The 26,825-nt window shown below is 40.7% G+C and overlaps 1 protein-coding gene across 1 annotated transcript in view; it reads left to right on the top strand.

Annotated features, from left to right (window-relative positions):
* LOC126176439 (zinc finger CW-type PWWP domain protein 1-like) overlaps window positions 1-26,825 on the top strand; it is a 339,799-nt gene that overhangs the window by 31,016 nt on the left and 281,958 nt on the right. The window contains exons 4-5 of the mRNA XM_049923596.1: window positions 5,526-5,648; window positions 5,741-5,863. Coding sequence (XP_049779553.1) covers window positions 5,526-5,648; window positions 5,741-5,863 — 246 coding nt within the window. The remainder of the gene's footprint in view (window positions 1-5,525; window positions 5,649-5,740; window positions 5,864-26,825) is intronic.

The raw sequence follows: 26,825 nt of genomic DNA, 5'->3' as shown, positions 1-26,825 counted from the left end.
TGTAGCCATTTTTGATACGCCTTCTTTCTCCTTTTACAGGCTGCCTTAACTGTGCCATTCCACCAAGCTGTTTGCTTCATCCTACCTTTACACACTACTGTTCCAAGACAGTTCAAAAAATGGTTCAAATGGCTCTGTGCACTATGGGACTCAACTGCTGTGGTCATAAGTCCCCTAGAACTTAGAACTACTTAAACCTAACTAACCTAAGGACATCACACACATCCATGCCCGAGGCAGGATTCGAACCTGCGACCGTAGCGGTCGCGCGGTTCCAGACTGTAGCGCCTTTAACCGCGTGGCCACTCCGGCCGGCTCCAAGACAGTCTTTAGCCACTTGTAGTACTGTGTCCTTGTACCTTGTCCATTCCTTTTCCAATGACTGTAATTGACTACATTCAACTAACTGGTACCTTTCTGAGATCACTGTTATGTACTTGTGCCTGATTTCTTTATCCTGAAGTTTCTCCAATCTTATCCTCCTACATATGGACCTGACCTCCTGCACTTTCGGCCTCACAATACCAATTTCACTGCAGATTAAATAGTGATCAGTGTCATCAAAGAATCCCCTGAATACACGTGTGTCCCTCACAGCCTTCCTGAATTCCTGATCTGTTATTATATAGTCAATGACAGATTTGGTTCCCCTGCCTTCCCAAGAATATGTGAATGTTCTTATGTTTAAAAGAGGAGTTTGTGATTACTAAGCCCATACTGGCACAGAAATCCAAGAGTTTTTCCCGTTCCTGTTGGCCTCCATATCCTCTCCAAATTTACCCATAACCTTTTCATACCCATTTGTTCGATTTCCAATACTGGCATTATAATCACCCATGAGCAGAACACTGTCCTTGTCCTTTACTCTAACTACTACATCACTGAGTGCATCATAAAAACTATTCATCTTATCTTGATCTGTCCCTTCACAATGCGAATATACTGATACAATCCTAATTTTCTTGCTAGACGCTGTGAAATCTATCCACATCAGTCATTCATTTACATACCTTAATGCAACTATGCTGGGTTCCATTTCTTTCCTGATGTACAGCCCTACACCCCATTGTGCTATTCCTGCTTTGACTCCTGACAGGTAGACCTTGTATTCTCCCACTTCCTCTTCTTTCTCACCCCTACCCAAATGTCACTAACAGCTAAAATGTCCAACCCCATCTTACTTGCAGCCTCTGCCAGCTCTACCTTCTTCCCAGAGTAGCTCCCATTGATATTAATAGCTCCCCATCTTGATACCATTCGTTTGCTGAGTCGTATCTTAGGAGTCCCTGGTTTGTCAATTAAAGGTGGGACTCCGTCACCTCCAAAGGTCCGAGGCTCTGATTGTTGCCAGCATCATATTTAAAATACCAGGGATGCAGGTTCAGGGTGTATATGACCCGGGACAATCAGGAGATTCGGGAAAAACCCAGGAATTTTTTCATCCGGGAGAAAACCGGGGAAAACCCGGGATATTTTTAGAATTCCGGGAATTTTTCATTGTTTTAGTTTTCAGTTAAATTTTTGTAATTGTGACTGGTAAGAACCGATGCTCTAACAAAGGATGTTACTGTACCCCGCTACTGCAGAATAATACTTCAACAATAAAAAAACAAACAGAAAAAACGAAAATAACTTAAATTGCAAAGGAAATGCGCCATATACAGCAATGACACACAGTGCTCATGCAAGCGTCTGCCAACAGCAAAATGTGTCAAAGGGTTTTATATTAGATTCGTTTTAGCAATTACGAGCGGGCTCATGTGCATTCACAGTTGAGTCGCGTTTGAGTAGTAGATTCTCCGGTTTCTGGCTACAGGAATGTGGCTGTTGGCTGTGCAAGCAGTCGCAGCTAGATGCAATCGGGAAAAGGGGGTGCCAAATTCATATTCTTGAGGAAAAAACTTGTTTCACAAAGCACCTAGCATCCAGCGCAATTTTGTCTATTGATTATTCATATGATTTTGAAACGCTTCCCTGTTGGTTTTTGAACATTTTTGAACACATTTGAAGTTGATTTCTGAATGAATCAAAAGTTGACTTTTGAAAGCATGCATAGTGTATGTGATGTTTCTGTCAGGAGAATAATCGTCGCATCTAGAAATAAACTTTCCGCAGACAAAAGGGGACGGGGCTATACGAGCTGAGGGAGCAAAGCCAAACGGATGAATGCCAATCACTGTCTGATTATGTGGTTGATTGGGTTTGCGAATGATCAGCATTGTTATAATTACTAGTGAAATCCATAGATTCAGACTACTAGGATGGAAATAAACGATTGATAGGAATATCAGGTGAGAAAGATTACGTATTATCTTCTCAGTGTATCCAAGAAAATGAAATTTTGAGGGAAAATTTTTGGCCAGATCACTACACTAGTAAGAACCAGTAGTACAGTCCCCGGCTAGCAGCTCGTAAGTTCTATTCTGGAAGTAATGCAGAAAACGTGTAGTTTGAACACTTAATAACGCCTAACCTGAAAATAATCGTGGGATAACTAAACCTGTGATTCTGGCAGGGTCAGTGAAGTTAATCGGCGAACAAAGTTTGACAATGGCAGCAATAGCTACAGAATTGGCGATGACAAGATTATTAGAATGAGAAAGGAGAAGAAACGGGGGACATTACAAAAATTATGGAAGAATAAGACGATTCTAAATTTATATAAAAATTTCGTAATACTACTTTTTGATCTGATGCTTGAGAAGCTGGTGCGTATGAATGAAATGTGAAATTATTTCCTAACAAAGCTTTTTGCTTGTAGTGGGCCTAATAGGCATTTGTTGTTGGTGCTTCATGGATTATATTCTGTCGTGTTATAATAATGGCCATTTGTGCCAAAACAGTCTCGTTTATTTGGTGTGTTACAAAACTGCTACCATATTAGAAAGGCCTATGATGTTTTATCTAGTAGACAGTGACAAAATAGACAAAATCAGATTGAGAAACCACATCAGCCTTTGATTTAACACCTTTTTCAGTATTAGATAACGACATTTCGATTTTTCATGTAGCAAAACGTTTGACGAACTTTGATGAGGTAATAGATTCATTCGAAGAAAGGAAACCACGCAGTGTAAAGCTGTAGTAAGATTAGAGAGAAAAAAATGCTAGGAGCTAAGGTTTGAAGAAATGTGTAATTTCTTGCAATATATTATAATTAATTTTATGCCACGCAAAACAGCAATTTATTAACTAATAGGCAATAAAGAGTTCAATTTTCTGAAGAGTTTTTGTTCTCTCGATTACAAATAATCCCATCCGCTATTAATTGCGAGATTTTTTTAAAGAGGGGCAGGCTGTCAAACGCGCCGACTGGGAGAAGGAGAGGCACCACAGGACATTTGAATTTCCACTCTCCTGAATATAGTTTGGACGTGCGGTAGAAAAATGCTTTATGAAGAGGCGTGGCACTGCACTTTGTCATACTTAAAACCAAATAATATGTCTTACATTTCCTCGAATACATATGTTTTATGTTTCAGACTTTTCGGAAAGATGTGTGTTACAAGATGAACATATTTTGAAAATTCGATTTTTTTTAGTATTGACCCGGTTCACAAATGTCATAGATCTGGGGCTGATGCGCAGAGCAGTATGAGTTATAGTGGGCAGTCTCCACATGACCCGTATTTACGTTTAGTGATTTTGCAGTTTCCCCTTCGCTTACTCTCACGTCAAATGAAAACAAAACAGATATCTGTGGCCGGGAGCTATCAAGTGAAATAAAACACATTCACATAATTACAGAAGACTAAAATATATCATTAGTTTCAGATTTTATTTTATTTCCACCTTTCTGACAGTCAAGCATTAATCGCCTTGCAGAACAATGAAGTTATTTTTGTCTGTTTGCTAAAGAACTTTGACTTTTGTTAACCTTTTCCGCAGAGGCATTCAATGTATTTGAAATGAAATGTTTAATTCCACAGTACTGACTAGTTTCAATGGTTCGCTGCATTTCAAGTGCACGTTTTCATTTTCTAGCACGTATGGCATTAAGAACCGAACATGATATAATACAGTACTGGTGCTCCAAGAAAATTTACATCCCCAAAACCACACTGAAAAGCTTAATATCAGCTCGAGGTCTACTTCATTGAGAATCTGGACATACGAATGTGCACTTTAAGTATGCACTTTAAAATGGGCACATTTTAATATGGTTCACGAAATTCCGATACTCTTGCAGTATCCTCTGATGTCTTGTTTCTTTTATGACATAATGTATAATCTTTCAATCTTTTATACGTATGTACATACGGGCTTCGTACATCATGATACCTACCCAAGCCTGTTATCTGCGCTCTCTGGCAACTGCTGAAACGAGCCTATTTTTAACAGGTCGCGGGAAAGTATTGCGAACAGTGGTTTGAAAATCGTTACTTTCGAAGTAAATATCCTTTTACGTAAGTTGAACTATGTGCAAGAATGTATCATGAATTTATTAAATCAAGGAGCGTTTGATTCTCATATAAAAATCAACTCTTTGATGACGAGCCATTTAGAAAAATTTCGAACCCTAAAGATCAGACTTTTATGTCATTATTAAAATTTTACTGGCACATTTGTGTGATATATCTTAAAGTGTAACACGCACAAAAAAGATCAACAGTATATGTGAAAGCTTAGCTTCTCTTGCAGTTTGAGAACAATATTATATGTGAAAGCTTTTCTTTTCTTGTAGCAACACTATGTATATTAATTTAAACTATTAACTTTCCCTGTTTGTGTGTTCGCGCTACTTAACAGTGATGTTGCTGTTGGCTGACTACATCACATGTCCTCTGCTCTGAATATCCACGGTTATCAGCTGGCGAGATCACGTGACATGAGCTACGAACGACTTACAAAAGCGCTTCGAAGTTTCGTTTTCTAAAGTGCTGGGAAATTGTACGCCCGTGTATAAAACCATAACCATTCAAAGGATTGATAAGGGAAAATATACTGTCACCCAGGAGAAAGTGTATTTTTAACCGGGAAATCTGGGAAAAGTCCGGGAATTTTTTTTCCTTGTCCACGTATACACCCTGAGGTTGCTAGCCTTAATTGCCCCAGGTCCCATTGAGTTTTACCCCTAACGGTTGAGGGACTAACCGGTGGATTTGGTAGTCTTTGCCGTCTGAGCACAAAGGTGACCACGACTCAGGATATGTCCGAGATGCCCAGCCTTATTCCAAAGTAACTGGTATTCCGACTGTCAGGTTCAGTTACTTGGCCACTCATACGTTGCCCGTGGTTCATGAACTAGGACATTACAACAGGAACCCACACCATGAACCACGCATATCAAATGTTTTGACATCTGTACAATGTTTAATTCTTGTGCAATAAATAATTGGACTTTATGTGCACACTGTATATAGTAATGCGTGCTATTATTAAAGATGATGTCTGAGAGCTGAATAACATTCCAGTTATTTCTTTCCGATTCAGTGTTTGTTGGATTGAATTTGCTGTCTATCTTCACAAAATTGCACTTAACATGTATGATAATGTATAGCATCTCTGTGTGATATGTTGGACAGAAAGCCCAGAGAAGGGAAAAGAAAAGGATAATCCAGAACAAGGACACGAAAATGCCAAAAGTGGAAAGAAAATAAGGAGAGATGACTCCCTCGATTACTGCAAGACAACAAGTAAAAACAAAGGTAAAAGTTTAATCTTCTACATTTTAGAGTTTACATGTCTGACTATAACACTTGACTTAATGTATAGCTTTTCTGTATGACATGTTGGACAGAAAGCCCACAGAAGGGAAAAGAAAAGGATAACCTGGAACAAAAACACCAAAATGACAAAAGTGGAAAGAAAATAAGAAGAGATAACTTCCTTGATCACTGCAAGGAAACAAGTAAAAACGAAGGTAAAAGTTTAATCTTCTACATTTTAGAGTTTTACGTGTCTGACAGCTCCTACCATAGCTGGTGGTGGTAGCAGTAGCAGTCACGTGTAGTTGAGGTGTGTGTGTATGTGTTTTATCCTTGTTGAAAAAGTCTTTGGCCAAAAGCTATTAATTTATAATAGTCTCGTTGTTGTGCCTCTCTGCAACTCAGCGAGTCATCTCTGTGGTAAGTAACTGTCCATCCTTTTCCTCATAGTGTTAACTTAGTATACAGCTTTATTCCAAATGATGGACTCAGTTTCAAAACTTCATATTTATTAAAGTACAAATCCAAAATGAACAAGCCTTAGACCAATGAAAAGAGGAAGTTTCAAAGTTTTTTTCAAAATGTTTGATATCAATTTAATAAATTTAATAATTTGTATTTAATTAGTTTTTAATAATTGTTTAATAATTCGAAATGTTTTAAATGTTCAGTTTGGCCACTGTTGGCTGCATGGCATCAATGTGGTAGCCAAACTCGTTCCACATGCGTGAAAGTGTATCTGCTGTTACTGAGTGCACAGCTGATTGTTCAGAGTGGTTGGTATAGCCAGGATGTAAACAGCTTCCTTCAACTAACCCCCATAAGAAATAGTCGCAGGGTGTGAGATAAGGAGAGAAATGCAGAGCCAGGTACTCATGTCCCCTGCGATCGATGTAGTGCTGAGGAAGGGAGTCATTCAAAAAGTCTCGTACATAATGGTGCCAATGGGGCGGAGCTCCATCCTGTTGGAAAATGAAGTCTTGGAAATCTTGCATAACTTGAGGAAACAGTCATTGTTCCAACATGTCCAGGTACGTGATTCCTGTTACAGTTCTTTCTGCAAAGACAAATAGTCCATAAATCTTTGTATGGGATATGGCACAGGACACGTTGATCTTCGGTGAGTCTCTTTTGTGTTGTAATGGCGAATGTGGATTTTCCAAACCCCATGTGCGACCATTGTGTCTGTTGACTTTTTCACTAAGGTGGAGCGTCACTTCATTGTTAAAACTTACACGGTGTAGAAATGTGTCATCCTCCATCTTTGTTAGCACGTGAACACAAATTGGGGTTGAGAACCTGCATAACATGTAATCAATAGAGCTTGTACAGCAAATGCTGTCTCAGAACTCTCCATACTGTTGGTTGGGGTATTCCAAGTTCTCGACTGGCTCTGTTGGTAGACTTAATGGGACTGCACACAAAACTTTCTTGAATCTGTCGGACATCATCCTCTGACACAGACGGTCGGCCTGTGCTTTTTCCGTTGCATACACTCTCAGTCTGTTTAAATTGTTTAAACCAATGGCTAATGCCTTTGTGAGTTAGTGATTGAATACCAAATTTGGTACGAAATGCTCACCGCACTACAATTTGTGACTCACTTTTCACAAACTCAAGAATGCAGAAAACCCTGTGCTCCACAGTTGCCATCTCACTCACAACTGTCAGTGAAACAGAATGATGGCCCTATTGCTGTGTGAACCCTACCAGCCACTTCTGAAACCGTTGCTGCTGCCCACCAAAACCTTTGAAACTTCCTGTTTTCATTGGTATAAAGCTTGTTCATTTTTGATTTGTACTTAAATATATACGAATTTTTGAAAGTGGGCCCATCGTTTAGAATAATCTTGTACATTTCTGTAGGAGATGGTAAAAGCTAGTTAGGAGCCAGCGGCATACTTACATGTTTTGTGCAGCAATGTTGTAAACGCTTGCCATGAGGTCTGTGTCTACATGAGCTCTCTACAATTCACACTTAGTACCTGTGGAGTAGTAGTCTGAAGGTGGTTCGATGAACCCTCTGCTGGGCACATAAGTGTTAATTGCAGAGAAATTGTAGACCTCATGGTAACCGTTGGCGACATTGCTGCACAGAACACTAAGTATGCCACTGTCTCCTATCTAGCTTTTTACCATTTCCTGCAAAAATACATGTTGTTGTTCTGGTCTTCAGTCCTGAGACTGGTTTGATGCAGCTGTCCATGTTATTCTATCGTGTGCAAGCTTCTTCATCTCCAATTAGCTACTGCAAAGAAGGGAAAGCAGAAAGGTGGAAGGAGTATATAGAGGGTCTATACAGGGACAATGTTCTTGAGGACAATATTATGGAAATGGAAGAGGAGGTAGATGAAGATGAAATGGGAGATATGATACTGCGTGAAGAGTTTGACAGAGCACTGAAAGACCTAAGTCAAAACAAGGCTCCGGGAGTAGACAACATTCCATTGGAACTACTGACACCCTTGGGAGAGCCAGTCCTGACAAAACTCTACCATCTGGTGAGCAAAATGTATGAGACCAGCGAAATACCCTCAGACTTCAAGAAGAATATAATAATTCCAATCCCAAAGAAAGCAGGTGTTGACAGATGTGAAAATTACCGAACTATCAGTTTAATAAGCCACAGCTGCAAAATACGAACTCCCAAGTCCTTTGCTGTCTCTGGCAGAATTACAATGTCATCGGCGAACCTCAAAGTTTTTATTTCTTCTCCATGGATTTTATTACCTACTCCGAACTTTTCTTTTGTTTCCTTTACTGCTTGCTCAATATACAGATTGAATAGCACCGGGGAGAGGCTACAACCCTGTCTCACTCCCCTCCCAACCATTGCTTCCCTTTCATGTCCCTCGACTCTTATAACTGCCATCTGCTTTCTGTACAAATTGTAAATAGCTTTTCGCTCCCTGTATTTTACCCCTGCCACCTTCAGAATTTGAAAGAGAGTATTCCAGTCAACATTGTCAAAAGCTTTCTCTAAGTCTACAGATGCTAGAAACGTAGGTTTGCCTTTCCTTAATCTTTCTTCTAAGATAAGTCGTAGGGTCAGTATTGCCTCATGTGTTCTAACATCTCTTCGGAATCCAAACTGATCTTCCCCAAGGTTGACTTCTACCAGTTTTTCCATTCGTCTGTAAAGAATTCGCGTTAGTATTTTGCAGCCGTGACTTATTAAACTGATAGTTCGGTAATTTTCACATCTGTCAACACTTGCTTTTTTGGGATTGAAATTAGTATATTCTTCTTGAAGTCTGAGGGTATTTCGCTGGTCTCATACATTTTGCTCACCAGATGGTAGAGTTTTGTCAGGACTGGCTCTCCCAAGGGTGTTAGTAGTTCCAATGGAATGTTGTCTACTCCCGGAGCCTTGTTTTGACTTAAGTCTTTCAGTGCTCTGTCAAACTCTTCACGCAGTATCGTATCTCCCATTTCATCTTCATCTACCACCTCTTCCATTTCCATAATATTGTCCTCAAGAACATCGCCCCTGCATAGACCCTCTATATACTCCTTCCATATTTCTGCTTTCCCTTCTTTGCTTAGAACTGGGTTTCCATCTGAGCTCTTGATATTCATACAAATGGCTCTCTTTTCTCCAAAGGTCTCTTTAATTTTCCTGTAGGCAATATCTATCTTACCCCTCGTCAAATAAGCCTCTACATCCTTACATTTGTCCTCTAGCCATCCTTGCTTAGCCATTTTGCACTTCCTGTCTATCTCATCTTTGAGACGTTTGTATACCTTATTTCCTGTTTCACTTACTGCATTTTTATATTTTCTCCTTTAATCAATTAAATTCAATATCTCTTCTGCTACCCAGGGACTATTACTAGCCCTCGTCTTTTTACCTACTTGATCCTCTGCTGCCTTCACTATTTTCATTCCTCAAAGCTACCCATTCTTCTTCTACTGTATTTCTTTCCCCCATTCCTGTCAATTGTTCCCTTATGCTCTTCCTGAAACTCTGTACGACTTCTGGTTCTTTCAGTTTATCCAGGTCCCATCTCCTTAAATTCCCACCATTTTGCAGTTTCTTCAGTTTTAATCTACAGTTCATAAGCAATAGATTGTGGTCAAGAGTCTACATCTGCCCCTGGAAATGTCTTACAATTTAAAATCTGGTTCCTAAATCTCTGTCGTACCATTATATAATCTATCTGAAAACTTCCAGTATCTCCAGGGTTCTTCCATGTATACAACCTTCTTTCATGATTCCTGAACCAAGTGTTAGCTATGATTAAGCTATGCGCTGTGCAAAATTCTACCAGGCGGCTTCCTTTTTCATTTCTTAGCCCCAATCCATATTCACCTACGTTTCCTTCTCTTCCTTTTCCTACTGTCAAATTCCAGTCACCCATGACTATTAAGCTTTCATCTCCCTTCACTATCTGAATTATTTCTTTTATCTCATCATACATTTCATCAATCTCTTCGTCATCTGCGGAGCTAGTTGGCATATAAAGTTGTATTACTGTGGTTGGCGTGGGCTTTGTATCTATCTTGGCCACAATAATGCGTTCACTATGGTGTTTGTAGTAGCTTACCCGCACTCCTATTTTTTTTTATTCATTATTAAACCTATTTGATTTTGTATCTATAACCCTGTATTCACCTGACCAAAAGTCTTGTTCCTCCTGCCACCGAACTTCATTAATTCCCACTATATCTAACTGTGGTGTGCGTACTGTAAGACCTTCAGTACACACACCATCAGATTATTTGACTTGTCGCTCTAACGAAGTAGGCGAGTGTCAGCAATATGTCTCGTGGTCTTATCGTGGCGTGTTTATCTTCTGCCGTTAGGTTAGACGATAGAAATGGCACTTGCACGCTTAAAGTAGCAGATTGATGGTGACCAACTTTAAACAGAACTTGATTAATTTTCACACACATTTATTAAAATAATAACAACATAAAATTATTTAACTTGATTCTGGAAGCTATTTTCAATTGACAATCTGAAGTTCCTTTGGTCTTGGTACGTTAATCTTATTCTCACATATCTCTGATACTTGACAAAGTGTCAATACATTTATCTTCATGGCTATGTACAGGAATATGATAAGCTTATTAGGCACAGACTGAAACTTGACTATAGACTGGTACAGACTAATGCAGGCTGGTGCAGACTAACTAATTGGAGGTCTGTACACTCGTTATAATACCTCGTGCGTTCAGGTATCACAGCGCGAGTGTGATCCACGAGGAGAAAAGGTTCTACGTTAGCAGCAATCTCATTGGCTGCGTTACATATTGATACACGGATCGGCGGAAGCAGAATTTGGTCCGTCTCTAAGACAGCGCCATCTCGTAGTGCGGAGACGGACGAGCGCTGCGCCTGCGCTGTTGTGCTTAGCGGAGCGCGCTCTAGTGGGAAAGTTATGTACGCGCTGACTATGCAGAACTATGTACACAACACTAACTTTAACCTATCCATTTCCCTTTTCAAATTTTCTAACCTACCTGCCAGATTAAGGGATCTGACATTCCACACTCTGATCCGTAGAACGCCAGTTTTCTTTCTCCTGATAACGACGTCCTCTTGAGTAATCTCTGCCCGGAGATCCGAATGGGTTTCTATTTTACCTCCGGAATATTTTACCCAAGAGGACGCCATCATCATTTAATCATACAGTAAAGTTGCATGCCCTCGGGAAAAATTACGGCTGTAGTTTCCCCTTGCTTTCAGCCGTTCACAGTACCACAACAGCAAGGCCGTTTTGGTTAGTGTTACAGGGCCAGATCAGTCAATCATCCAGACTGTTGCCCCTGCAACTACTGAAAAGACTGCTGCCCCTCTTCAGGAACCACACGTTTGTCTGGCCTCTCAACAGATACCCCTCCGTTGTGGTTGCACCTACGGCACGGCTATCTGTATCGTTGAGGCACGCAAGCCTCCCCACCAACGGCAAGGTCCATGGTTCATGGGGGGGGGTCAAAAAATATGTACTGTGCTAAAAAACTAATGTACACAGTGTACAGTCACATGGTTGTCAGCATGATAAAATTTGCTGCCTGCTCACCGTTCCCTTTCCCACATTTATCTTAGTTCTCAGCTAAGCTGGTGTTGCCGGTCCTCCTCCAACACCTTTGAATTGTTCAAAATAAATCTGCACATGATCACAGTTTCCAAAACTTCATGTGTAAAAGTAAGACGACTCCTATATTAGTCTACTACACAATCTTAAATCATTGATCCTAGTAGAAATAGTTTATTCTGTAAATGTAAGATGACCCTGTATTTTTCAATGATGAATTTGGGAAAAAATGACACCTTTGTTACCAGGTAAATACTTGAAAACATTGACATTTACATCCTTACTTTGCAAATCACTGAAAACACTGTATAGTGCATGGTGGAGGGTATGTCCCATTGTATCGGTTATTCAAGTTTCTTCCCATTCTGTTCACTTATGGAGCATGGGAAGAACAATTGTTTGAATGTCTCTGTGCCTGCTGTAATCATTCTAATCTTGTCCTCATGGTCACTTTGTGAGTGATATATAGGTTGTTGTAGTATATTCATAGAATTGTCGTTTAAAGCCAGCTTTATATTTGTAGAATCGTCATTTAAAGCCAGCTTTTGAAACCTTCTTGGTAGACTCTCTTGAGATAGTTTATGTCTGTCTTCAAGAGTCTGTCAGTTCAGTTTTTTCAGCATCTTTGTAACACTTTCTCACAGGTCAGACAAACAGGTGACCATTTGCAAGGAATCTGCATTGTAGTCTGATTGCAGTTCCTCAGTATTCTACCAATAAACTGAAGTCTACTAGCTGTTTTACTCACACCTGAGCCTGTCTGATTATTCCATTTCATATCTCTACAAAGTGTCCCACCTAGGTATTTGTATGAGTTGGTCAATTCCAACTGTGATTCATCGATATTATAGTCATAGATACGATTTTTCGTTTTGTGAAGTGCACAGTTTTACATTTCTGAACATTTACAGCAATTTGCCAATCTTTGCACCACTTCGACATCTTACCAAGATCTGACTGAATTTTTAAGCAGCTTTTTTGAAACAGTACTCTATTATAGATTACTGTGTCATCTGCAAACAGTCTGAGGTTACTATTAACATTGTCCGCAAGATCATTAAGCCAACGGCCTTGTCGTAGTGGTAACACCGGTTCCCATCAGATCATCAAACTTAAGTGCAGTTGGGCTGGTCTAGCACTTGGATAGGTGACCATGTGGGCTGCTGAGCGCTATTGGCAAATGGGGTGCACTCAGCCCTTATGAGACTTAACTGAGGAGCTACTTGATTGAGAAGTAGTGGCTCCAGTCTCATGAACTGACATACGGCCAGGAGGGCGGTGTTCTGACCACATGTCCCTCCATATTCGCATTGAGTGACGCCTGTGGGCTGAGGATAACACGGCGGCCTGTCGGTACCATTGGGCCTTCATGACCCGTTCGGGCGGAGCTTAGTTTTAGTTTTTTCGCAAGATAATTAACATACAACATGAACAGAAAGGGCCCCAAAACACTTTCTTACAGCACACCCAAAGATACTTCTACAGCTGATGATGACTCTCCATGCAAGATAACAAGCTGTGTACCTCCTATCATAAAGTCCTCATCCAGTCATAAATTTTACTTTATACCCTATATGATTGACCTTTTGACTTAAGTGTAGTTGTGGTACTGAGTCAAATGCTTTTTGGAAATTGAGAAATATTGCATCTACTTGACTGCCTTGATCCAAAGCTTTCAGTATGTCATATGAGAACAGTTCTAGTTGAATTTCACATGATTGGTGTTTTCAGAATCTATGCTGGTTGGCATTCATAAAGATGCTGAATTTTCCCAAACCAGAACTCAGCATATTAAAATACATTTTCTTTTACTGTTAAGTGAAGCACATAGTTGGTAGGATTTTGGACTTGTTACTAAGTTGCAATGGAAACCTTAACAGGCAAAAAGCCGTATAAGAGTGTCAAATCATTGTTATTTTTTATCTGATGATAGCTAATTTATTAATATGTAATTAATTAATATATGATTAATTAATAATTTATAAATTATATATTTAAATTTAAATTCAGGTTAGGCTTTCTCATGTTACCAGTGGAAATATTTTAACATACACCATAGTAACTTGTACTCAATAAAGACTACCATTCTTGAAGTCAAGGAGGCACAACAAATGCAAGCCTTTTTAGACATTCATAAATCCATAAATTCAGGTTCATCAGACATGCTAGCCTATATCTTGGTTGCATTTTTCATCAGATTTTTTGCATTCAATTATCAGCAGTTCACCTTTCCTTTCTTAGATAATTTTAGTGTACATAAAATGCTGATTTCATTCTTTCTTCAGTAGCTATGTCAATTATTGAAGACTTTCTTTCTAAGATCCTTAATCACCCAGTGTGAGTTTGTTTCTAAGGGTCTGCAAAAATATTTGGCTACTTTTTATCAATAGTTTGCAGCCTGTAGCATCCTGGTCCCCTCTCCCATTCCAGTGCTTTGCTAGTTTTTTCTCTACAGTTGATCTCTGGTGAAGTATATTAGAGAGTCAGTAGAAGTTACTATTTTGTTTTGGTGTTATCTATTGACAATGCATATTTTTTATTGTGCTATAAACATAAACTACAATTAAATTGAAAGTTATGTAAAATGAAAGATACATAATATGTTTTAAAATATTTAAGTTAATTTTTGTAGGGCATGACTTATTACATTATTCAAATCCTAAACCAAAGTGTTCTCAATGAGTATGCAATAATTTCATTTCAACTTTAGTGTGATGGGCCTGCTTGTAAACGATTTACAGTTGTAGTACAGTACAATAGAAATTCCTGGATGGACAAATATGTAAAATACGGGAAGGCAACAACTTACTCATAGAGGACTGATGTGCAGTGCATAGGAACATGTAATAGATAACAATTAACACTAGCCTTTGAACTCTTGCTCTTTTTCTTGTAGGAGTACCACATTCATACATACACAGACACTCAGACTTACACGTTCATAGCAGCAGTGAGCCTCAGTTGTGGCACAGTTGGCAATCCAAATTGCAGTAAAGTAAAATTAATTTTAATATGTTCATATTGAAATACCGTCCTGAAATTTTGGGCACACATAGACAATTCATGTATTTTGAACATACATTTTTTCTTTCAGCATTGTAAAAAATTCGGATTTTGAAATATTTAGAGTTAAGAAGATATTTTACTTTGGAAAATTTAGCATTTTGATAAATATGCCCTAATAGCTCATGTTTTTAAAGATTATAAGAAACTGAATAAAATTAAATGAATTTGAGGTCCGTGACTCAAAGACTTCTTGAGATACAGGCACATTAAAATGTCAAAAGCAACAAAAATTACACAATTTTGGAGTTCACCCTATTTTGATAAGCAGAATAAAACGACAAAAAACTGCAAAATTCTGAATAATTAAGGTTCAAATTTATTTTTTTATTTGTTGATTTCACAAAGAATAACACTTTTAAACTAACGGGCAGTTAATCCTCCTGTTAGCACCTGTTTTCTTTAGTGTTTGGGTGTGTTGGGATTAATACATTCCTCTTCAGTTCTGAGGATTGCCTGTGCCATATATTCCAAATGCCAGATGGAACAGTTTTGTCATTGTTCCAGAAAATTTCGGGAGAACTACTGGATAATTGTAACTTCGTGCCACAATATTTCGGTGCAAAGTCTTCTGGCCATCTTCAGGTGATACTGGCGAAAACACACTCAGCTCTGATATTTAAGGCTCCATCGGCACATGTGTGGTGGATTCACTTGGTGTTCCACGCACGCTACTTGAGAGCGTATTTGATTTTGCTGCGCCGCGCACTCTCCATGGTGAAAACTCACCGCATCGATATCGATTCGATTGCTTCCTGCAGTTCTATCACAGAACTATGCTGGCTACAGAGGACCTGAAGTTTATCAACGATTGGATTCCATGCTGAATTCGATTGGAAACTGCCATCTCGATTAATAAGAGACTCACTGTCAGACAGTTGTATTTCCATGTAGTCAGTAATAATAGAACTCCAGAAGTTAGACATATGGACCACAGTTTTTGTCTAACTCTAATTCATTACATGACCAGTGGAAATACAGTGTTCGGTGATGGCAGACTTACAAAGCTGAAGCAGGCAAGTATGCTGCTGATGTTCTACAATATGATCCTGCACAGTAAGCGTTATTTGCGCTTTATAAGATTTGCCGCATTCACACAGAATTTTGTAAACACCTGCCTTGTGCAGCTCTAGGTCATCTTTGACAGATTCCAACATTGACAAAAATTTTGTAAGTCTCTTCCTCTTCTTTTCTCTGTTGCTTACAGGTCTACAGCACTCTCTCCCCTTGCTGGGATGAATACCCATTCTTCAGAAATACAGTCCGCCGATGCTCCAGTTCCGTTTGCAAACTATTAGTGTCAGAGATGACGTAGGCTCGGTGAATCATGGTTTTCAAAACACTGATCGTTTGTGTAGGATGATGGCAACTAGCGGCTTGCAAGTAAAGGTCTGTGTGAGTGGATTTCTATATACTGAATGACCAAGTGTGCCATACGTTACACCAAGACATCTAAAATCAGCAGACTATCTCTCCAACTCCATAGTAAATTTTATGTTTTTGTGTATGGAGTTCAGATGTTGTAGAAACTCCCACAGACGATCCAAACCATGAGGCCAAACTATAAAAGTATCGTCAATATATTGCCAGAATCAGAATACTGTTGGTTTAAAAGTGGCTGAGGTGAGTACTCTCTCCTCAAAATCTGCCATAAGAAGATTGGCCATCAGGGGTGGCAAAGGACTCCCTGTGGCGACACCGTCTGATAGCTCATAAAACTTGATGTTAAATAAAAATATGTAGAGGAGGGGGTGTGCTGAAACAGCACTGTAATATCAGCTCCAAACCTATTGCCAATGAGATGAAGTGAGACCACAAGAGGTACATTTGTAAAAAGAGAAACCATATCAAAACTGATCGACAATTCATAAGTTTGCAGCTGCAATAACTTAAGTCTGCTGATGAGATCACTAGAATTATTTACGTGATGATGTGGACACTTTCCTACCATTGGTTTGAGCAAAGACGCTAAGTACTTTGCTAAGTTGTAGATGGCTGCTCCAATATTACTACAATTGGACGTAATGGTATGTTATCCTTGTGGATCTTCGGCAAACCATACAGCCTAGGTGGAACTTAGCTATTTGGTTTCAATTTGTTAATTACCTCCTTGTTTTCTGCACCATTTGTGTAGTAAGATCCTTATCGATTTTATGATATATTGAGTCACTTAATAAAACATTGATCTTATTAATGTAGTCCCCCTGCAGTATTAAAACAGTAGCATTACCTTTGTCCGATTTAAGTACCACTGTATCCAGGTCTGCTCGCAAGTTGTGGAGGGCTGCCCTCAGCATAGGCGAGATGTTGCTCTTCGGCGGTGCAGCTCTTGTCAACACATGACAAAACTCTTGGTGCACTTCCTCAGCTTCAACTGTAGCAAGGTGGCGCACAGCTTCTTCGATGGAACTGACATAGTCCAGTAGTGGTGGAACAGGTGTAGGAGTAAAATTGAGACCTCTTGCTCAGACGTAGTCACGTCATCTGTAGGTTTCCCCGTCAAGTTAATAATGGATCATCTAGTAGGAACTTCCTCCAGCATCTGTGTCGAAAGTCAGTTGATCTTGGCCATTTGTCTTATCGTAGCCTTGTCATGGCTCCAGTTTGCTTTGGCCCATGTCACACCATCCACCCAGTCCCAAAACAACACAGACAGTCTTGCTGCCAATTCTAAACGAAGATAATACATGTCCTTCGATATGGACATGTATTATGCCTTAAATACCAGAGCTCAGTGTGTATCACCTGAAGATAGCCAGAAGACTCTGCCCTGAAATATTGTGGCAGGAAGTTACAAACAACTGGCAGTCCTTTCAAAATTTTGTGGGACAATATGTGTGCCAGGAAAGTTTTAAATCTCAGTTTTGTCATTGTTTCTTCTTTTAAGGATCTTAATAGTTTTGAGGAAAAGTCTACTCAAGGGGCCTTGTTTTGGCTTGTGTCTTTTCATGATTACTCAAATTCTTCTAGCAGTATCAAATCCTCTAACTCATTTTTATCAACTTCTTCTTTGCTTCCATTCATTATCTTAAAGGTCCTTTGTTTTTTATGGTCCATCAGTATTTTACTTCCACTTTTTAGCCTTCAATTTCTTGTTTGATGTGGACTTACTATCTGAAATATTGATGTTCACACACTTGTTCCTCATTTCTCCAATGGTTTCAATAAAAGTAATCAATGTTTGAGAATGTAATGTAATAGATAAAAAAGATCTACTTGACAACCGGTGACATGAGAACACACACATGACGATATAGAAATTTGCAAGCTTTTGGATTCAGGGGCTCCTTCTGGCTGAAGGGTTGAAGAGGAAGGAAGAGGAATGAAGGAAAAGGACTGGTGAGGTTTAAGAACAGGGGAGAGTTAGTGAAGTTACCTAGGACACTGGGTCAGGGGACACTAACAGGACGGGATGAGAAGGGAAGACAGACTATTGGGGACTGAACCAGACAAGATTTGAAATCCTGAAAACTTAAAGATGGAAGATAGGGTAATACACAAGGTAGAGATTACTGACAAAACATCAAGCACAAGTTAATAAGAGTGGAAAGCTAAGACCATAGTACATGGCAGAGGTGGGGGCCTGGTTAAATAGATAGGGAGAAAATAAAAGATATAGAAAACTGAACGGGACTGAAGAAAGTAGTAGTGAGACCAGAAAAATTAACATAAATTAAGGCCAGGTGGTGATGAGAATAAAGGACAAGTTGTTCCAAGAAAATGATGTCTAGGGAGAAGAATTCAGATGGCATATGTAGTGAAACAGGCACTGAGGTGAAACCTGCCATGTCGTAGAGCAAGTATTTCAACAGGATATTTTCTGTTGCCAGTATACACACTCTACCTATCCCCACTCTTCCCAGCTAATAACTTGGGGATAGTCATGCCAATCTAAAAAACTGAACAGTGTTTACATAACAGTTGGAATATGACGTGTTGTTTCACAAGTGGCTCTCCCTTTGATACTGCGTGTTTTGCCAGTTACAGGGCTTCTGGTGCAGAGCATGCTCTACAACATGACAGTCGGACCTTGGCACTTATTTCACCACATGTGCCATCTGGATTCCCCCCCCCCCCCCTGCCCCCCTCCCAGTTTCTAGGAATTCCACAGATGGGGCTGACTCTTGGTTCTTGCCAGCCATTTGGTCATAATTTCTGTTAACCTCTTTCATCTCAGTATTACTTTCTTCACTTCCTTTTAGTTTTCTGTATCTTTTATTTCCTGAGGTGACTATTTTTCTCCACACTCTCCCCCTCCCCCCTCCCACCACCACCCGTGTTACATACAATGCCCTTAGCTTTCTGCTCTTATTAACTCGGACAGAATGTTTTGTCAAGAATCTTGCCTATTGCTCTATTTTCCACCTTTAAGCTCCCAGGATTTCAAATCTTGTCGGTTTCAGTCTCCAGCAATAAACCTTTCCCTCTCATCATGTCCGTAAGTCTCCACTGACCCAAGGTTCTAGATGACTTCTCCTAACTCTCCCCATTTCTTAAACTTCACCTGTCCTTTTCCTTCACCCCTCCTTCTTCCCCTTCAACCTTTCAGCCAGAACGAACCACTGGCTCCAAAAGCTTGCAAATTTCTATACCTTTTTATGTGTAATTTCTATACCTTTATATGTGTTCTCCTGCCACTGCTTGGTAAGTATACTTTGTATCTATTTTTTCTTGTAAGAGCTGTGCATGAATTTTTTAGGACAGAAAATGTAACAAAAATGACAGATGTGAGCAGGGGGGAAGGGGGGATAATTTGGCTGAGTGACAGTTACCTTCAAGTTATAACTTGAGCAATTAGAAACACTAACAACCATATAAAGACATTAGATTTTATGAAACTCTGCCACATGAAAGCAGTGAACGAAAATAGACATAGTAGGCTAATTTACTGATACGTTTATTACCAGAATTTGCACTAACCCTAATAGCATTAAGTTTTGAACTCAGATATTTCAACAGGTTAGAAGTCAGACATTTCAACAGGTCATCAGTATGTTTCTTCCAATCCAATTTCTCATCAATGCACACATCCATAAATTTTGAATATTCTGCTGCCTTAGTAACAGACTTCTATTCAAAGTCTATATTTATCAGTGGTGTTATGCCCTTTACTGTACGGAACTGTATATACTGTGATTTCTCAAAATTTAGTGAGATTCCATTAGCTGAGATTGTGATCTGTGGGGGTTCAAATGATGTCTTACATAATGAAGGTGTGAATAGTGTTAATGTTGTGACTCGCCGATTATTCAAAGTGCCGCCGCGCAATTACGCACGTCTTCTACATGCGGCGCTGTCTGCCAGCCAGGCAGCAGCTGCGCCACCTAAGCGGCCAGCCGAGCAGCGGCCGCTAGACTGAGACTCAGTGTTTAATCAAATGCCGACTTGTACACAGGTCAACGTACTCAGTGACTTATATGTGTGTTGTGTTGTCCGAAAATTGTGTTAAATTTGAAGATATAAAAATTGGCGACGAGGTAGTGGATTTTTCCTTTTCACCGTTGACTCACAGGGTTCCATGGGTACTGTCGAGCAACTATTGCAAAATCTCCTTGAACAGCAAACGCTTCTAACAGCGGCGATTCGCGATTTCGTCGCGGCGTCAAATGCGGGGCGTTTCTCGTCGTTGGCTGTACCTCCTTTTCCACCTTACGACGAGATGGCGGAAGACTGGTCTGATTATGAAAAACGTCTTCGACAGCACTTCTTGGCATTTCATGTCACGGACGAACAACCATGTAAGTCTCTGTTCCTTTCCTGGATTTCACCTCAACTGTATCGGTTGTTGTCGCAATTGGCTCCTTTGAAGGATCCTGCGTCTTTGTCCTTTGCTGAAATGTGCTCCCTTCTGTCTGTCTATTTTCAAAAGCAAACACATGTGATAGCCTCTCGTGTTGCCTTTTATCGTTGTCAAAAACAACCAAATCAGTCCTATCGCGCTTGGGCTGCTGAACTTCACGGCCACAGTCGAAAGTGTCAGTTTGTTACTGACGTTCACAAAGAATCCTATGCCGATTCCATGGTACGGGATGCTATTATCCGGTCGGCGCCCGACAAAGAAGTTCGGCAACGTGCCCTTCAGTTGGCGAATCTGACTCTCGATGAAGTTCTCTCCATTGCACAGTCTTATGAAATTTCTCGCGCCGCTGGGGCGCAAATAGAGGCGTGGGGTGACTTCAGGGAAATACAACCTCTGTGCGCTGTTGACGACGCGTGCGGCGCGTCCCCGCTGGCCGACGTGGCCGCAGTACGCTCCCACGCGCAGCCGCAGCCTAGCCGTAAACAACCCACTAAGAAACTGCAGCAAAATCCCCGGCAACTTCCTTCATGTCCGCGGTGTTTTACGAAACATTCACGCGAGGATTGTCCCCAACGTTGGGCTGTGTGTCACAATTGCAAAAAGAAAGGTCATGTGTCTTCCGTTTGTAAATCCAACCGCATACATGATGTTCATGAACATGACAATGATTCTGATTCTGTGTTGTCTGTCAATTGCACTTCTTCCCTTTCAGGGAAGTTATTCCTCACTGTCCAAATCCTTGGTCGAGATGTTCGCATGCAAGTGGATACCGGTTCTGCTGCCACTATAATTAATTCTCAGATGTATCTTCAGCTGGGTTCTCCACTCCTGTCCCCTGTCACTCGGCAATTACGGACGTACAATAAACATAAGATTTCTCTCTTGGGACAGTTTAATGCTGAGGTATCTTACAAATCCGTCATTCGCACTGTTCCCATATTTGTGGTCGACCAGAGCACTGCAGAAAATCTTTTTGGTTTCGATGCCTTTCGCGTTTTTGGGTTCTCCATAGATGACTCTGTCAATATTGTCTCTGATGCTATTTTTTATGCTCAGCTGGATTCCTTGTCGACGACGTTTTCGTCCCTTTTTTCTCCTGGGTTAGGCCGTGCAAACGACTTTGAAGCTCATATCACACTCAAACCCACTGCTCGGCCTAAGTTTTTTCGGGCTCGGCCCATTCCTGTGGCCCTTCGTGATCGGGTAAAACGGGAGTTGGATCGTCTCACTGCTTCAGGGGTCTTGCTTCCTGTCACTTCCAGTGAGTGGTCCTCTCCTGTCGTTGTAGTTGCTAAGCCAAATGGTGATATTCGTCTCTGTGGCGATTTCAAAGCCACTGTAAATGCTCAATGCCTCATCGACACTTACCCTATGCCCCGTCCTGAAGAACTGTTCACTAAACTCGCTGGAGGACAGTATTTTTCTAAAATTGACCTGTCGGAAGCTTATCATCAACTTCCTCTCGACGCTACTTCCCGGCAGTTTATGGTCCTTAACACGCCTTTCGGCCTCTATCAATACCAATGCTTGCCATTCGGGGTTGCTAGCGCCCCTGCTCTTTTTCAGCGATTCTTGGAGCAATTATTGCTCCCTGTCCCGGGGTGTATCAATTACATGGACAACATTGTTGTCACTGGCTCCACCACTGAAGAACATCTTCAAAATCTCCGCACACTTTTTAATGTCTTACAGACTGCCGGTCTTAAGTGTAATCTTCAGAAATCACAATTCTTTCAGGCATCTATCACGTACTTGGGGTTTCAACTCTCTCGGGATGGTATTCATCCGCTTCAACACACTGTTGCTGCGATCGATGCCCTTCCTCGCCCTACATCTGTTAAGGAACTGCAGGCTTTCTTGGGGAAAATAGCATACTATCACAAGTTTTTACCGTCTGCGGCATCGGTGGCTCAGCCGTTGCATCGCCTGTTGCATAAAAACGTGCCTTTTCACTGGTCCGCGTCATGTGACGCGGCTTTCCGGAAATTAAAGACTATGCTGAAACAGGCCCCGTGCCTGGCTACTTATCGACCTGGCCAACATCGTGTTCTTGCCACAGACGCCTCTCAATACGGGGTCGGTGCGGTCCTTGCGCACCGTTTTTCTGACGGTTCGGAACAACCCATTGCTTATGCCTCCAAAACGCTCACGGATGCCCAACAAAAGCATTCTCAAATTGAGAAAGAAGCTTTGGCCGGTTCACCACCGACGACCTCGTCTGGGTACGGGGATATGGCAGGCGGCCAAAATGGAGCCCGGGCCGCATCTTACGACACCGTGGCAGACGCCTGTATGAAATCCAGACGGACGCGGGTGTTGCAGTGCGTCATTCGGACCAGCTTCGGCCTCGGCTGCCAGCAACGCCTGTTCCGAATGCCGCCACGCCACCTTTGGCTCTACCTGATGCTCGGGATCTTGGCATCTCTCAATACTCACAACGCAGCTCTCTCACCGTCATCGCGATGCCAGTATCAGAACGGATGCCACCAGGAGACGTGCCCATGCAGGAACCGGAGGACCGTCCTCTGTCAGAGTACATCTACTCGCCTCCTCCTCCAACAGACGCCGACACATCGCCCATGTCTCCTGTCATATCAACTGGACTTGCCGCAACGGGCAGATTGGTGCAGGGGGCCCCAGCAGATTCAACCCCTACGTCTCCTGCCATCTCGACCCGTTATCATCGGGGACACTTCGTCCGTACGGGAAGCCTCCTCCTCGAGACTTTACGGCGAGTCAAACAACGCCTATGGACGTTAGCCATCTCCAGGACACCTCCATCAAGACCAGTGCAACAATTTCAAAGGGGGGAAAATTGTTGTGACTCGCCGATTATTCAAAGTACCACCGCGCAATTACGCATGTCCTCTACGTGCGGCGCTGTCAGCCAGCCAGGCAGCAGCTGCGCCACCTAAGCAGCCAGCCGAGCAGTGGCCGCTAGACTGAGACTCAGTGTTTAATCGAATGCCGACTTGTACACAGGTCAACGTACTCAGTGACTTATATGTGTGTTGTGTTGTCCGAAAATTGTGTTAAATTTGAAGATATAAAAGTTAATGCCTTAAGAACATCTCTACACCAACTGAAACATACCACAATAACTGCTTTTGACCTTCTACACAGGCAGGATTTAATTCAGTCTTGGTGTGTTATTGAGTCAATATGAGCTACAAATAATTATTATGCAGAAATCAGCAGCGGTTTTCCTAACAGTTACTTGATAGAAGTACACAAATTTAATGGAGGACTTCACACCAATTGTGGACTTGATCTTAGTTAGCATGGAAAAAAACTTAAAGAGTCCTTAGTCTGTAAAATTACAAAAACTTTGTGTAACTATGTACCTTGAAACTCAACTCATCAAAACTTAAGGAAGTAGTGCAAAAAGTAGTGAATACAGCCATTCTATCTCAGACAGATGGCTACTGGGGAAAGAAACACAGTATAAACAAGCCTGTACCACTTCTTCTGTCCATTCAAACAGGCCACTTTGAACAAATTTCTGGTGAGAAAATGTAATATAGATGCACCTCTCAAATCACCAACCAAGAGTTCTGTTTTAGACCAAACTGTGTAACTGCTCAACAGCCTCTTGTTGTTTCAACTTATGTGCTAGATTTTTAACCTTTGAAATTTCTTCATTTTTACTCTACATTTCATAATTAACGAGTTATGGTCAGTGTCCATTCTCAAAATATTTTGCAGTTTAGAATCTGGTTTCTGAACTTTCCACACAATTATGTAATGGGTCTGTAACCTTCTGGTGCCACCAGGTCAGTTTCAGATACACATCCTTCCTTGGTGATAGTTAAACAAATTGTTTACATTGATGAAACTGTCTTCTGTGTAACAGTCTGACAGGTTGACTTCCCCTTTTGTTCCTTCACCTTCCCAGTGTTCTTCCTTTTCCTACTATTGAACCCAATTCTCCCATCACAATCAAATTCTTGTTTCCATCAGGGTTCTGAATAATTTCTTTTATCTTGTCATACATTTATTCTATTCCTTTGTCTTCTGCAGAGCTTTATTTTATTCCTGCGTCTGCAGAACAAGTAGGCATCACTAATGTGGTGGACTATGGCTTTGTGTCTATTTTGACTATCATAATCCATTTACTATGCTATTTGTTGATTATTCAAATTAATGTGTAGAATCTGTGAGACTAGAGACATAAGGACTATTGGAAGAATATCATAAACACAATCTCAAGGATAACAAAAGTGGATAAATTTAAGAATTACTTGCACAATTAACTTAACAGCCCATGCAGCCAAGATACTGATACAAATAATATATAGAAGAAGGGAGAGATAATGACATCGAAGAGGCAGATCTCACACTGAGTTTGATAAGAGGCAAGACTTAAGGAAAATCAAAACGCTTTCATAGGATTTATTGACCTATAAAATTTAATTCAACAAATAAAATGCTACTAAATGTTTGAAAATAAATATAAGCTACATGAAAAGCTGATAATAAACAACACATTCAAGAAACAAGGAGGAAAGAGTAATAAGGGAGTAATACTCGGATTAAAAGAGCATACACAGATACTCTGCAAACCACTGTACGGTGCATGGCAGAGGGTACCCTGTACCCCTACCAGTCATTTCCCTTCCTGTTCCATTCACAAATAGTGCGAAGGAAAAACAATTATGTGCCTCCGTATGAGCCCAAATTTCTCATATCTTATCTTTGTAGTCCTTGAGCGCAATGTATGTTGGTGGCAGTCGAATCATGTGGCAGTCAGCTTCAAATGCCAGTCCTCTAAATTTTCTCAGTAGTGTTTCTCAAAAAGAATGTTACGTTTCTTCCAAGGATTCCCATTTGAGTTCCTGAAGTATCTCTGTAACGCTTATGTTCTGTTGTGGTCTTCAGTCCGAAGACTGGTTTGATGCACTCTACTGTGTGCAAGCCTCTTCACTTCTGAGTAACTACTGCAACCTACATCCTTCTGAATCTGATTACTGTATTCATTTCTTCATCCTCCTCTACGGTTTTTACCCCCTGCTTTCCTCCAGTACTAAATAGGTGAGAACTATTTGCCTTCCTTACCATGTTTCTCACATGCTCATTCCATTTTATGTTGCTTTGAAACAGTACGCACATGTATTTAAATGACTTGACTGTGTCAAGCAGGACATTAGTAATACTGTATCCGAACATTACAAGTTTTTTCTTCCTAACCATCTGCATTAACTTATATTTTTCCACATTTAGAGCATGTTGCAGTTCATCACACCAACTAGAAATTTTGTCTGAGTCGTATTGTATCTTCCTGCAGTCACTCAATTTTGACACCTTACCATACACCACAGCATCATCAGCAAACAACCACAGGTTACTACCCACCCTGTCCACCAAATCATTTTATGTATGTAGAGAACAACAGCAGTCCTATCACACATCCTGTGGCACTCCTGTCGATACCCTTATCTCTGATGGACACTCACCATTGAGGACAATGTACTAGGTTCTATTACTTAAGAAGTCTTCGAGCCACTCACATATCTGTGAACTAATGCCTGTACCTTTGTTAACAGCCTGCAATGGAACTGTTTCACACCAGCGAAGCTTTTGAAAACCATGATGATTCGTGGACATAAGGTTCTTAGACTGAAGAAAGTTTAATATATTCGAACTGAGAATATGTTCAGGGATTATGCAGCAAACCAATATTAGAGATATTGGTCAGTAAATTTTTCAGTTCTGTTCTTTTATCCTTCTTGTATACTGGAGTCATCTGCACTTTTTTCCAATCACTTGGGACTTTGTGCTAGGTGAGAGATTCACAATAAATGCAGGCTAGTTAAGGGGCCAAGGCCATAGAGTACTCTCTGTAAAACCTAATTGTAGAGTACTCTTTGTAAAACCTAATTGGGATTCCATCTGGACCTGGTGAATTACTTGCTTCCAAATCTTTTAGTCGTTTCTCTACACAAGGGATGCTTATTACTATGTCGTCCGTATGGGAGTCTGTCCATTAATCAAATGACAGTATGTTTGCACGATTCTCCTGTGTGAATGATTTCTTGAACATGAAATTAAAACTTATCTTTCATTTTGATTATTTCAACTTCCACACCATATACACATATACCTTGGGGAAAAAATAATCATATACCTTGGGGAAAAAATACTGAAAAGAAGGGAGAGGGCAAAAAGTGTAGGAGAAGACAGAGGTTGGGATACGAGGCAGTCCAACCACATCTTATTCATTATATAGTTATGGAAACCTGAGACCAACTTAGCGATTTTACTTGAGACCAGGTA

This window comes from Schistocerca cancellata, chromosome 3 (genome assembly GCF_023864275.1).
Source record: "Schistocerca cancellata isolate TAMUIC-IGC-003103 chromosome 3, iqSchCanc2.1, whole genome shotgun sequence".
NCBI classification, from domain to species: Eukaryota; Metazoa; Arthropoda; class Insecta; order Orthoptera; family Acrididae; genus Schistocerca; species Schistocerca cancellata.
This window is presented reverse-complemented; position numbering and strand designations above follow the sequence as displayed.